The sequence below is a fragment of the Juglans microcarpa x Juglans regia genome, chromosome 2D, assembly GCF_004785595.1.
Source record: "Juglans microcarpa x Juglans regia isolate MS1-56 chromosome 2D, Jm3101_v1.0, whole genome shotgun sequence".
Lineage (NCBI taxonomy): Eukaryota > Viridiplantae > Streptophyta > Magnoliopsida > Fagales > Juglandaceae > Juglans > Juglans microcarpa x Juglans regia.
The window spans coordinates 4,041,082-4,055,849 of NC_054596.1; the positions used below are offsets into that span (position 1 = coordinate 4,041,082).

Below are 14,768 nucleotides of genomic sequence, written 5' to 3' on the forward strand. Positions count from 1 at the left end.
TTCTCCACAAATTGTAATAATAATAACAATATTGAATTACAATAATAACAGCATCTTGGACTGAGGAAATAGAAGAACTAAACAAAATTATGGAACCCTGACTATTGGGTACGTGGTAGGTTGACTAAATGGACAAAATGCGCCATTACCTTGCGTAACAAGCAAGTTGGTAAGTTTAGGAAGATTGTGGCACCTCCATTACCCTATTATATAAAGCTTCCACTTTGAGACACAATAAGCTCACTCATTACCTGAATTCAGTGGAGATGGCAACCAGAATGTTAGGGCTTCCCTTTGCCTCATTTTGCACGATACTTGCAATGCTAGTAGCAGTGGGTATGTCTGACTCCGTTTGGGACTATGTACACTCACCTACATCAAGTCCGTCTCCTAACACAGGCGCTGGACATGGTGGCTCTGCTGCTTCTGGTTGCTCTCCTCACTCTCTCACCACGGCTGTACTTGCATCCTTAGCCTTCCTTTTGCCGTTCTGCCTCTCTTTCTTGTGCTAGTTGCTTGGAAAGCAGCGAGTATCAGGATCCGTGTAGTCATGTTAGTGCTGCTGTGCTGGTTTTGGTCTATTGGATTCAGGCTTGGGAAGGAATTAATTTTCAGTACTCTTAATTTCAATGTTGTTTGTTGTAACATGGGAGTAATTATAATAAAGATAGGTGATATTGTCATTGTAATTTAGTTTCTCATAGTCGGTTTTATTTCTGTTGTCTGAAACAGAGAGAGTGCACGCATGCAAAGCATCCATAGCCATTACGAAAACACAAGTGGCGTAGTAAGTAGTCCACTCGTGGTATTCAAATTTTAGCAGCAGTCCTATTTCACAATCAGATGTAGAAGAAATTCAAAATTCATTAATTGGATTTATCGTCCGGCTTGTTTTGAACATGCAATCCCAAACTATCACCATTCTTCTCTGCTAAGAGCACACTTCACAAGCCAAACACTCTGCTCCCAATGGTAAGACAAGCGGCTTTCCTCCGTTGATTTTTAGACAAGTTGCTCAAAAATATCAACTAAATGTCACAAAATGGTCCCAACACACGAAAAAAAGGACCCAGCCTCCTATAAACGCCCCAGATACAACTGTATAAAGTTTTGCTCCTTCCCATCATTACAGCTTTTCACCTGTAAATAATGTCACTTGAATGCGAGGATTCTGCTAGCAAAACTGTGGTTCTTGGAATGATTTCCGCAACACCTGACGGATATCAGCAGATAATATATGATCGATTGTTCAGGGGACCTGGGAATCTGGCAGCGCACCTACCAAAAAAGGATCTTGATGTGCAGTAATTGACTTAATGGAAAAGCTCTCTCAATGTCGGTGTGAATGCTTTCGGCTCCCAAAAGAAACCTCACCCTTTTCCCGCTTTCTTCTCTGCAAAGTCCTCAAAAAAAAAGAAATGAAGCCAATGGCGGCCATGACATAAATTGCTCTGTATGGAGCCAAGGCCAATCCCGAGAGATAGGAATAGTATCCGGCAATAAGGTAGACAAAATCAAGTCTCACTTCCCTGCTTGGGATGCCGGGAAAAGAGAACGGGAAGTAATTGAACTCAGGCTTTGAATTGCAAATACCATGAAGGATGACACCAGCGCAAAGAGCAGAATCCAGGAACCATGGAAAGCTCTGGCCCATCCCTATTCTCTGCAACCATGCCGGAAGTCTTGTTAAGGCCAGCCACATGTTTGAAATACACAGCATAATTGATTTTCTTCAGTAGGTCAGGGCAACATCATGTCTTAGTAACCATTTTTTTTTTTTTTTATAAGTAAATAAACTCTAACGATGGCAACAAATAATATATGTGGTGTTTCCGGGATCAAATGGCATTGAAAGAAACCATTGATCAGGATAGCCACAATCGTTATGTGTAGCGTCCAAGCCATTATACTCCCTTAGTAACTAAGTAGAAGGTTTTAATTCCAAAGCTTGGAAATTTGCTATGCAATATATATCCAAGAGCAAAGACCCATTTTGTAACCATGTTGTGTATACTATGAAGACAAAAGAAGTTTGACATAAATCATGTCAAGTAGAACCCAATATTAAGATACACCATAGAAATAAAATAAAATAAAATAAAATAATTAATGGATGCTGGGGCAGTAAACTCAACCTTCCAGAGATCATCAACTTTCAAACAAAAAAGAAAGAGATGTATAGATAAGATTGTTGGTAACTGCTTGGGTACTTGGTTGGGCCTTATGCATGCGCACGCGTGTGTGTGTGGGGGGGGTGCACGCATAAGGTTATTTGCAGTCGGTCTTAACATACATCTTCACAGTGTAGGAAACTAGAATGCGTTGATAGCAGTGATGGTAATTGCTCGAGCATCCAAACTTTATTTTCATTTGTTTTAAAATCACATTCTAGACAAAGAAAGGGATATCTTTTATACCTGCAACCAAGCCACAAGTGAGGGAGCAAACATAAGTGCTGCAACAAGATGCAAAATCAACATGCCATGCCGGTGATGGAATATCTCTAATTGTGAGTCCCCAAAACTTTTTGGAGAGTCTAGACTATTGGAACTGTTTTCTTCCAAAGGCAATCTCTGGTTGGATCTTTCGCCAAATTTGGATGTAAATTGCCGAGACCCATCATTGCCTTTATTCTTATAGCCAAATAATTCTTTTCTCCATGCATGGCTGCGAAAGGAAGCCGTCAAAAAACTGTTACAAAAACATGAAGCAACACTTAGGATCACCATAGTCACAAATAATGACACATGAAAATTTCAATATTATCTTTCTGACATTTTTTTTGCAAGTAATATTATCTTTCACCATACACTGGGTTTGATTAAAGAGTTGCGCAAACAAAATACAATAAGCAATTATTAGTTTTATAATACAGCCTTTAAATTACATCCCACTTGTGGATGCTTGAGCTTTAACTGCGAGTCAAGTCTAGCAGATGGACCATAATTGAGAGCAAGGAAAAATTAGTGAATGCTACCACTAATCTGCTTCCGTATGTCATCAGACTTTAATAATTTAATAATGAAGCATGACTCTAGAAAATAAAGAACAACGAAATAAAAGTACATAAACAGGACCAGTTAAGGGCAAATCACAAAACAAGCCCCTCCATAATTTGGGCCAAATTCCCATCAAAGACCATCCTATGCAGTGTTTCCTAATGGCTGTCAGACATTAGCGTCATTTCTTTTTTCGTCACTGAATAAATACTAAATTGAACATCAAAAGCCATTCAGATCAATACTGCTACCTAAGAAGAAGAACACAACCAGAGCGTCAACGCACTCAAATAACACGATGTGAATGTGTACGTTCTCAAGTGTCAAGAAATAGGAAGCATGCAGTGCTCCACCTTTTCAATGCTTTTTGAGTTGTTTTTTTTTTGGTTGAGGCTGTTCTCATAAGAGATATGTGTTCCATATATCCCCTGTGCACTAGGGACTAGCTTCTTGTCTAGTTACATCCTATCATGCATTCCAGTACAGTGAAACAGATCGGGTGAACAAGTTTTCCTAGTTGCATGGCTGTCTTGCACATCATTTGTGGCAGAATTTATTGAAATTTAAGTTACCTACTTTTTTACGGTGTCATCATTCTTGAGATGGTTTATAGAAATTGTACTTTCTGACTTTCCATGGCTTTTACTGACATGCATGCGTAAAACTAATAATTTTGCCCATGAAAGAGAGAAATTCCTCCACAGTTTTTTGGCAAAATATATTACTTGAGAGAGAGAGAGAGAGAGAGTAGCAGCACATAGCATACAGTTAAGCAAATCCACAAATTTAAAGCCCACATTTTTTTTTTTTTTTTTTATTGTCACCGAGTGTCCAGGAACAACGTCCCGACTAATCCCAGGGGTACACAGGCCCTCGGCAAGAAGTTTCCCGCAAGTGCACCTCGGGTAATTCAATTGGAAAATCCCCCAGTCCGATGGCCCTTAGAGATTGTTTGCACCCAAGGGGACTTGAACCTTAGACATAGGGGGAGCATACCCCCAAGCCCAAGGCCTTTACCACTCGAAGCCCACGTCTTTATTTCAATGATTCACCCATCACACCATAAGAAAAACCAAGAAGGAATTTAAACTTGAACAATACCTGCACAGCATATCATGACAGCCCAAAGCATGAAATAGGAGGAGTGCAAATAATCCTAATGCTGGGTGAACCAAGCATGCCAACATAACTGCAGTGAGTGCTGTAACAAGTAAGGGATTGACTCTTAGAACCCTTACCACCTGTTTTATGATTGGATTAGATCAAAATTGACAAGTTAACATTTGCCCAAAAACATAAAAGGAAAGAAAACAAAGTGGGATATAAATTTTTGTGCCACAGGAAATTTTTTCGTTATCTGGCCGGGCAGAAGTGAAGACAACATGATAGCAGAAAAGAAATTTTAGTCCAGTCCACCAGAATCCATTAATTGCACATTTGTATCAGAGATATGTAGTTACCTTTAACGAGGAAAAACGGGAGGACAGATTAATAAACCAGTGAAAAGATCCAAAGCAGACTTTTCCTTCCCACACCTCCCACCTGTAAAAAACAATAGTTCCTACCATTCAGCAGATGGAGTTTTAGACTTGGGATCAGACAAATGACTAATATACAGATAAATAAAAGAAAATGTCAATGTGTTCAAAGAAAACATGTTTTTTGTTCAATTTCCATAAACAAAAGTGGCGTAGTATCATTTAGTCTATTCACAGAGTTAAAAAATATTATTGGTAAAAAAAGTAAAAAAATAGTGGTATTTCCAGGTTTTCTCCAATAAAACCATGATTCACTATGTAGATAATGCGGAACCATGTTGCAAAGATTGGACACTTCAAAAACAGCTAAAGAGGGATTCTTAAATACACTACAAAAAAAGGGGGAAAAACAGATACACCAAGTACTTTCCCTTTTTCTCTTCTCATCTTGGTTCAGGCGTGAGGGTTGGTTTCTACAAATGTTACAAATAAGATATCTACAATTTAAAGTGACAAACACATCAACTCATATCATATTCCATACTAGTGGGATTGTAGAAAGAGCCTACTAACCTTGTCTTAATGAAAATATGTATAATGGCAGCCACATAGAAGACCAATTGGGTTACCAAAATCAGAATGAGAATGAACCCATTTGCAAATAAGTAACAAACCACTGAGACAATGATGAAGCTAGCAAATGGAGGAAATGGTTGGGACATCAAAGAGGTCAGCAACAAGGAGACCAAAATTGGGACAATGGCAAGGAGAAAAATTGGCACTGGCATTCTCAAATTGGATTCTACAGCTGATAGCATCGAAGGTATGGTCAGATCGAGATCACAGGAACGTGCTTGCCGCATTAGAGCAAAAAAGATTACAGCAATGGAGAAACCAACTATCTGCATGAATACAGTTTAATAACATTATAACCGCTGCTAGGTATGAGGCATAGAAAACCAAAAATTATAATTGCCTGGGCTATGAATTAATGCCAGTTCCTAATGGTCAACTACATTCAGAAAATATCAGTTACTTATTGTCGAGCCTTCTATTGAGAACGGTAACACTCAGAACATGCTTAAGGTTGATTAGTTTCTGATGTGCATTTAAATCAAACGTCAATTTGCTCTTCATTATTTTTTTTAATAAGTAAAAATTTATTAATACCGATAGGCGTAGCCAAGTACAGTGGATGTATACAAGAGAAAACACCTAGTTGGGGCAATTTGCTGTTGATTATAAAACCTAACGGATTTAGCAATTGCTTGGACATCACTTTCAAGATTGCTTTAGAGAAATTAAAAGGTTCCCTCATCATATCTTGTGTGTGTTTCTTCTCACTTGTATACCACCTGTGTACTCGGGCTATGTCTAATTTTGAAGATCAATAAACTTTATAAATTATCAAAAAATACCTTGTGTGTGTTTCCCAAGAATTGCATTAAAAAACACAACATTTGGGGCATTCATAGTTTTTCTGGGAATCTATAGGTGATAATTCCATGCATATATTTTTTAATAGATTGCTGCAAATGAGAAGTTCGAATAGTTAATCATTAAATCTCTAAAGCCCCAAAGTCTGAGTGTAAAAGGAATTATTGTCACAAAATTGCAAATGAAGCAAATAGGGTAAAGAAACATCGTAACTGCATGCTGTTCTTCCAACCAATTTGCTCCACATAACCTTGATGGCAGCCTTTGGCCCTGGAAGCTATGTGAATGGAAAACCCATCCCAATGTTTTCTACTCATAATAATCTTTTATAAGAATTGTTTGGCAACAACTTATTCAAGCAAGAACCAGAAAATAGTCTAATAACCCACAAAGGTGAACATAAATATAATAGACCGAAGCAATTATGTTTTTTGAAATAAGCACCAAATGCATACAAACCCCAGTAGGCAAATATCATGCACAAAATTAGAATATGCATCCACATCACCACTGTTTAAACTTATCACCTGTGGACTGTACAAGAGCAAAAATCTGCTGGAAGCTGCAGTGACAGAGACAGTGATGCTTGTCCTGTATGAACAATGTGGGTCTACCTGAGCAAAGTGATGCAGACATTAAAACCTATGATCAGTAACAATGGGGGAATGAGATAATGAAAAAACACTATAACTTGCTACCATTGCATGCTAATATCATATTAAGTGACAAGACACTTTTATTTAGGTGACCTCTTACCAACAGCAAAACAGTAGTTTTCTCAGAATCCCGAGTTGAACCCCAAAGTGCTGGTGAGGAATCGACAACAATTGTCTCACTGTACAAATTGGGAAATATGTGAAGACCAGATGTATCATCCCACACAAGTGCAACAGGCGGGAAACAACGCAGTTTACAAAGCCCTGTAATAAAGAGGTGGCTCATGAAATCTGTTGGTCCACATCTGCCAAAATCTTAGTCAAATTCACTACAACAGCCTGAGATCTAAGACCATTGGTCAAGGGCAAGCTTTTGTTAAGGTTGGATAGTCTACTTCATCCAAACACATGTTTGGACAATTGCAAGGACTATCCACCTTTACTCTTTTGGACATATACATCAGACTAAATGCATCGCACATGCTTTTGTTTAGCCTACCACCAACTTAAGTGGGTAGTGTCTTTCATTCGTAAAACCTGTTATATATTAGCCACTCCTTTCACTTATCATATATGTATATATATAAAACTTTAAACTGACTACTGAAAAAAGTATAGATTACTTACTACTGTTGTCTACATTTCCAGCCGCTTCATCTGGTAGCCCAGACTTTTTAATTCCACATCCAACAGTTTTCAATGACAGAGTGACAGGAAGAAGCCCTAAGCTAAGGGCGAAAGATAGATTGAGAGCAAGGGGATGATCCTCCTTGACAAGTGTCTCCTGCTTCACATCAAAGTCATGAACCAGCGAAAGATCAGTGAACTAAATTAAAAGCAAAAAAAAAAAAAATGGAACAGATAAAAGTTCTATGATTTCATATTCCGGGTAGTATTTAAGCCGCTTCATGAGATAATAACCTTATGAGAATAAAAAGATTGAAGCATGGATAAGGGAGGAAACTCTATCTTCCCTTCCTCAGGATTAAAGAACTGCCCAACTGCCATGGATGCTGCAGGTGGAGGTCTGCCTGAAACAGTCTGAGAACCAGATTGTCACCAAAAGAATCCATACCAGCAATAAGCTTATACAAAGTTTACATTTCTGTTAATAAAGGTTAAAAAAACAAATATCCTAAGACTACCAGAAAAAACAGTCCCTTGCCGGAAAAAATAGAATATAAAAAAGCAAAGGCATGGGCTTTTTATGTATGCTTAAGATGGTGCATCCATGAGATAGAAGCATCACACAGAAAAAGCAAATTGTTAATAACCTCCCAACTTGATATAGTAGAAAAAGAATCTTCATAAAAAGAAAATACCGGACGAGGTGCAACTGAGATGGTCAGAAATCTGAATCCATGCATATCCTCTGGTCCCAACCAAAATACAGCAGATGGAGGAGCTTGCTCAGTCTGACTCCCAGGTTCAATCTAATAAACATAGAGCAGGTCAAGAAATATAAGTAATGCCAATCATATCAGCTGAACCGATTCTTTTAGTCCAGCCAGTCTCTGATAGCAACCAAATTTAAATGTCCTACTTAAGGACAGCACTTCACCCAAACGAGAAAAAAAAAAAAATACACTCCAATTTGGGAAGATGCACCGAGTATAAAAACAAACATGTTCATAAATGTGAGTTCTAAAAGAACGCCATGAATACAGCAGTTAGTACCTGTGTTGGTGCTGGTCCTGATGGAATAGACACCATTTTCAACGTCACCTCAACAACCCTACCACTCAAAGGCAAGTTTGAAGTTGAAGTTCCTTTTTCTGGCCACAGATGAAGTCTGACCCCAGAACACGGAGCAAGGTTTGTCACAAATACAAAATGGTTTTTCCCATTAGATCCCTACACCACGCAGGCTGAATGTGGGTAACTTTGGCTAGGATTTTAAAATAGAAACATAATGAATGAATGGTATCGCAAAAATGTGTATATATATAATATGTAAATGAGGAAGAAAACAAAAACAATCCCTAATGCGACAAATATAAAAGATGATTAATTGTAGTTATTACATCTGAGAGCATCGTTGAGCTGTTGAGGACTAGTATTTTTTTACGGATAGAATATAAAACAATATGGCACCAAGGTCAAAGAAACCCTTGTCTAGAAACATGAATCATGAAGAGGGGGGGGAGACCTATAGAGAATAGGATATCTAAGCAATCAACTGTGGGGAAAAGAATAAAAAACAGAGCAAGTTTCTTTCTTATGAATACTCTGAAGGAGCTAACCAGTTTCTGGATGTCCAACCATCGCCTCCGACCATCCATTGCTAAAACAGTGACAGTGGTTGTCTGAACGTATAGATCCCTCTCAAGGCCATCATCACTCCAATGAACATTGCTGGGACAAGCGGCTGAAGCATGCGGTAGAAAAGTGAGAAAATTTGGATAATACCGTGTAACTTTGACTATAATGTCTTATGTAAGGGTGCATTGAGTCCCATATGCTATGAAACTTAAGCTCTAATGCATGGTTATACATCAAAAGAAGCCCGTCCTTGCATGGTTAAATATGCGAGGGTCAAAACAGTGAACATTTGACTCCAATAATTACATCAAGCCTATCTATGCTGCATGTAAAGTATAATTTCAAACCGTTGTGTTTTTTCAACAAAAAGAACTACAGTCATATACTTCCTTTTCTTCATGGTGTGGAAGTTCACCAAGGCATGGCCCTTCGGACCCACCCTTGTGTAGTAAACCACCCAAGATACCTACCCACCAAAACCTTGTATCAATCTAAGGAAACTCCAAATGTGGAATTGAACCCAGGATCTCTAAGTATACAGCGACTGAATTTCATCATGAAATTAAAAATTTTGAGATATTTGTTGAAAATACTACTACTGATACTCCTAACCAATCATCACCAAATTACTGCTTATTCATGAAACCCTCATTATGAAATCGGATTTCTGATTTTGGTCAGGAAAAGTATTATAAACATAGCAACTGGGCATAGTTACTTAAACCACTTCTATATGTCTAAAATGTCTAAAAGCATTTGCCAAGCAAAAGCACATTCAGAGTGTTTGGTAGCTGTCTATAAAGTAAGGCCCACGCCAGATATTTGGCATTTTCTGTTTCCTTGTTTTGTCTCCATGAAGTGCAAAATAAGAAATAAATGAATGGTTTATAAACATAAGATTTCAGATTTTTCTTTTGTATACTTACCGAGTACATGGGCTTTGCCTATTCATTCGTTTCTAATAAAACTTCTTACTTATCAAAATAAATAAACATAAGATTTCAGATATTTCTTAACAGCAGCACATTATGATTTATGACAGTTATACAGAAGAATAATAACTTCAGGGAGATATTTTAGTTCAACCATACCATTTGGAACAATAGTGCTGAAGTTGGTTTTCTAGTTTACCAAGGCAGAAAGTTACTGCTTTCACTCTCACTAGCTAAGAATTAGAAGAAATTATCCTCGTTTAAAAGCTCAAACTTTTTCTACCAAAATCACTAACTTGGCATCAAGATCGATTCAGCAACTTTTTTTTTTTTTATATAAGTATTATTAATAAGAATGGGCAACAACTTTGCTTATAAAATAAAAGAATGTTCCAGAACTTTAAGAAAACTGAAATGTGCAACATGTAGTTTTCTGACAGTGGAAAAAAAATAGAGTATAATTTACCAGCTGCATGTTTGACATCCTTGATGGGAACATGTTTCGGCTTCTGGGATGCTAATTGTGCTTGCATCTTCCAATTGAAGCTAGGCGGTATGCCACTCCGAAGCATCCTTGTGAATATCGCAAGTCTCTGTTGAGTGTTAGGATATGGTAGGCCTGTTCTGGAGTCTATCAAACTCAGAAGAGTGTGCGACACCTAGAAAAGAACAGACACATTAAAATTAATTTTTTTATCGGTAAATAAGAATTTTTTTTATAAGATATAGGCATAGCCCAACTACACGGGACGTTATAATCATTTATCCAAATGTTTAAGTTTGCATAGAAGAGAGTTTCACTCACTTGGATAACTAGCTGATTACACCATAGAATAGCCTGATGTTCCATTGACAACCACACATTTTTCATGCCAGTACTACTGATCATAAAGCCATTGGTAGAAGGCACAATACCATCAAGGGATTCTAATTTTGTTCGCACCTGACAACGATATCCAAAAATGCTCAGTGGACCAAATTAAGGTACATACAAAGCTTTTTTTTATAGGTAATCAAGTAGTTTTATTCATAGAAAGCATTTACATAAATACAACAACAAAAACATGAACTTTCATGGCAACCCGCTAGACAGCAACTTCAAACATGGACAACTACATTAAAGCAGGGTTAATTCATCAACCAAAAGAAACAAAAATGAAAAAGAGAACTTGCATCCACCATATTACATGAACCATCCACAAGAAGCATGGGAAAAACAGCAAGCAGACAGCTACTCTAGAGTGTTTATGAAAGCATCATGCCTAGTCAATTTGCCAGATACTGCAGAGTTACATAGAGCTACTAGAAAAACTAGATGTAAGAAAACAGAACTGAGATCCTCATTGACCAGAGTTTAGTTCTGAATCATACAAACATATAAAGAACCCCTTTTAGTTTAATTAGGCAGAGATTCTGGTGGATTGCCCACCCTACTAAAGCAAAAGATGCAAAGATACATGTACCTGATAATCATGATAACCGCCAGAAATGGAGACAACAACAACATGAGAGAGTACAGGATCAGACACAAAACGTCCAGTGCGAGTGGTTTCAACCTCATATCCCTTTCTCCATTGTTGATTTACACGTGCAAAGTAATGACCCAAGGAAGGCTGCAATGCCACAGGAGGTGATCTGAATAAAATAGGTAACCCAATTAAAATTTGATCAATACAAAAAAATTTGTAAAAACCAAAGCCGTCTTCATTAAAGGGAGAAAAACGCCATTTCATTGAAACTACAGGACTCACTGGTGTGGGCTTGAAAGTGTGAGAACAGTTTCAACTGCTGACTTCCTCAAGCGAGGATGTATGATAGCAGCTCTAGCAACAAAACCACCCATAGAGTGGCCAACCAATATCACACTTTTTGGCAAACTCCCAGAGGTTGCAGCACCTTCTTTTTCTCGAACATCATATGATGCTCTGTACTGGTCCAAAATCTGTAAGCATAGACATATGATAGCTTTTGCATAAAGGTCTTCAAGAAAACATATGCAAGCACAATTGACGACAAGAATTGAAAAACTCAATAAGTGCTAATATGGTGTAACAGGATCAGACGTTGATAACAAGATAAGAAACAGGGAAAGAAAAGTGTGGTCTGAAGCTATGGAGAAAGGTAATAGTGGACACTAAGAGTTGCATGGTTCTTGGTTCAGTGAAAAATTTTAATGTTTCAGTTTAACGTCATTAACCTTTCGCATTGAGAAGTACAGTGATAACATCAGTTTTTTTTTTTTTTTAATAAGATGTTCCATGTCCTCAATATTTTTTTATATAAGTATCCCATGTCATCAATATTGACACCTATATTGAATATGTTAGTTTAATTACAAAGTTTGATGCCATTTATCTCAATTTTCAAGATCTTCCTGATTGGCAGTTCTAAAAACATGTTCACTGAAAATATTATCTGATACATCTGTGCTAAACAGAGAAAAGAGTTCAAGAGTATTTAATCTTAATTGACCTTATCATCCAATTTTCATATGCTACTAGAATCAATAATGCCAAAAATAAAGAAAGAAATACCCTGTGAATGGCATTTACAACATATTCTGTATGTTCTTCAAGTATTCCACCATCCATTGCAGAATGTTCGCCTTCAAGATCCACTGCAAACCAGTCTAGCCTGCAAGTATATCGATTGGGCAATTGAAAGCCAGCTACATCGAAATCCGCTCCTCCCTCTTCAGGAGTTAGGGAGGCTTCTTGATAAAATGTATGCTCCAGAGGCCCTCCTTGATATGCCCTATCAGATTCTGCTGCCAAGGATCGTACCTATAAATTGTAATGACCACAAAAAAATCGAAGAATATCATAAAGATGAATAATCTCAACAATAAAGGCACCATATTTGATACCATATATGTCTATTGTATAATACATTCCAACACTTTCAATGGGATCTGATCTACCTTATGTCAGATGACATAACCAAATATTTGTTGTATCATATAGTGACTATAAAACTCTACACTACGGTTATGATTATAAGATTTAAAAAAAATAATTATATGAAAAGTAAATGATTATAAGTAATGGCCAGGTGTTTTGGTAATATTCTAATCAAGTTAAAGAGACTATGAGGACCTTGCCTGTTTGTAGCTACCACCATTGCCTGGAATAAAAAGGACGGGAATGCCACTAAGCTTCTTAAGGTGCTCCTTAAAATCTATCTTTTTCCATCCTTCATGGTACAGATACAATCCATACTTTTCTGATGACACGCCAACCGGAGATGAAATCGGAATATATGTTGGATACATGTATGTCATAATACAACCATTCGAAATAGGTTTTAACAAGCCATACAAAGCAGCTAGACCAGTCCATACGGCTACAGCCACAAGAGTCGCTACTCTAAATTTTGCTTTGAAACCTTGCATTGTTCAGGATCAACCTTTTACTTCTCGTCCAACTTACTTTGCATATCTTTCTGTCTGCACCAAGAAACTCTGCCCCAAAAAAATAAAAAAATCAGCAAAAAAATTTCGCTAAAATATTAACAGTAAAAAATTGCATCCATCCAACCGCAACACTTGAAACAAGCATCAGGACAATGGCAATATATAACGCATGAAAACGGTTTTGGTCAACATCGTGCCCCAAAAGATGTTACGAAGTCCACAATTTATTATCTCTTTCAATTTTCCATGAGAAGGCGAGCAATTTTCATTCTATTTTTCTCTTTCTGTTTCGTTAATTCTGAAGTAGACTTTAACTAATGAGCGACCGATATTTTTCCTTTCAGACCGAACCGTTAAACAGTCTAAAAACCGACACCTGTACAAACTTTGTGCAAACTAACACAGCAGCAAGCTCAGGACAACGCGATAGCGAATAACAATCCACTAGAGTAACCAAGAAACCACATTATTTAGCCATAACCAAACCTACATACGCTTGTATTAATCTCATACCAGCAAAGAAAATCCGACCAAATTCCGAACCAAAATATCAAGATTGTATACAGCCTAAAAGGCATCCATATATACATATATATTTATGTGCATATGTAGATGCATACGTCGTATAAAGCGATAGATAGTCAATCTATCGCCCTCCATGGTTTCAAACCGGAGTTCAGAAGTTAAATAGTAACAAAAAATTGCGAAAAGCTATTTGGTTCAGATCGAAAATACTTGAAAGACAGAAATATCAGTTTCGCACAAAGTTACATTAATTTGAGTGTTATATTCGGGATTGCGAGAGAGAGAGAGGTGAAATCAAAGCGAACGGAGAGCAGTACTCGGATAGAGCAGATGGATCTGAATCGCGAAAGAAGCTTGAAGAGAGAAAGAGAAGAAGAATGTGAAGGATTTTCTTACCAAATCAGAGAAACACTGGAATATCAAGCTGATTAAACTGTGAGCCTCAACTTGCGGAGACAGATCCGCTACTGAGAGGTCTACCGAAGTGTATATTGGTCCTATAGGGAATGGGAAAGGATATGACGATACATAGAAAACAAGCAAAACGGGTGTCAGATCGAGCTATGGAAAGGTTACCAGCGAGGTCTTTTCTCTTCGGTAACAAACTTTCTCTGTGGTAAGAAACTCTCTCTAAAGTGGTCTTCTCTTTTTCTTTTCCTATCGATGTCTTTGATAAATTCGCGATTTAATTATAATTCAAATTAACTTCTCGTAACAACTTGAAAAAATCTATTTATAGACGGGCGTGGATAAGCTTTTGACATGGTAAGTCCCGGTGGGAGGCCTGCACATCGGGCTTATTAGCTTAGTGATAGAGCGCATAATTGCCACGTTGTGCCTGGGCTGGGCCGGGCCGGGCCGTATAGATATAGTGCAGGCTTAGGGGTGGGATGAAACATAAAATTCTCATCTTATCTCATTATTACATATTTTTCAAATCTTCATACAAAATATAATAAATAATTTAATTTTTTCAAATCTCAATTCAACTTTTTTAAATCTCAATACAATAATAATATTAAAACATAATATTTTAAACTTTCAAATAAAACACAAAATTTTCTTCT

General features: G+C 37.4%; 1 protein-coding gene and 1 pseudogene across 6 annotated transcripts; both read right to left on the bottom strand.

Moving 5' to 3' along the window:
* Nucleotides 1-846: 846 nt before the first annotated feature.
* Nucleotides 847-14,359, bottom strand: LOC121251161. Of its 6 annotated transcripts, none has more exons than XM_041150512.1 (19): nucleotides 14,098-14,359; nucleotides 12,865-13,224; nucleotides 12,299-12,547; nucleotides 11,516-11,706; nucleotides 11,228-11,399; nucleotides 10,570-10,707; nucleotides 10,231-10,423; nucleotides 8,814-8,938; nucleotides 8,248-8,424; nucleotides 7,893-8,003; nucleotides 7,492-7,611; nucleotides 7,198-7,354; nucleotides 6,671-6,834; nucleotides 6,442-6,528; nucleotides 5,051-5,379; nucleotides 4,460-4,541; nucleotides 4,101-4,240; nucleotides 2,418-2,667; nucleotides 847-1,663 (listed from the first exon to the last, which is right to left on the bottom strand). In XM_041150512.1, exons 2-19 carry the CDS (start codon nucleotides 13,153-13,155, stop codon nucleotides 1,331-1,333), a joined length of 3,309 nt encoding a protein of 1,102 aa, XP_041006446.1. In that variant the 5' UTR covers nucleotides 13,156-13,224; nucleotides 14,098-14,359; the 3' UTR covers nucleotides 847-1,330. The 6 variants fall into 6 exon arrangements, with proteins under 6 accessions (XP_041006446.1, XP_041006443.1, XP_041006445.1 ...); XM_041150509.1 differs by having other exon boundaries at nucleotides 2,418-2,691; XM_041150511.1 differs by lacking the exon at nucleotides 14,098-14,359 and adding an exon at nucleotides 14,019-14,064 and having other exon boundaries at nucleotides 2,418-2,691.
* LOC121251283 lies at nucleotides 1,816-1,953 on the bottom strand (annotated as a pseudogene).
* Nucleotides 14,360-14,768: the final 409 nt, after the last annotated feature.

Bases quoted from the DNA above. Each gene is read 5' to 3' on its own strand.
- LOC121251161 (XM_041150509.1), bottom strand. From the start codon at position 13,155: ATGCAAGGTTTCAAAGCAAAATTTAGAGTAGCGACTCTTGTGGCTGTA. The intron at 10,424-10,569 runs GTGAGTGAAACT...GTTCTTTTCTAG, and splicing joins GTAATCAGCTAGTTATCCAA to GTGTCGCACACTCTTCTGAG. The intron at 6,835-7,197 runs GTAAGTAATCTA...TCTTTATTACAG, and splicing joins TGGAAATGTAGACAACAGTA to GGCTTTGTAAACTGCGTTGT.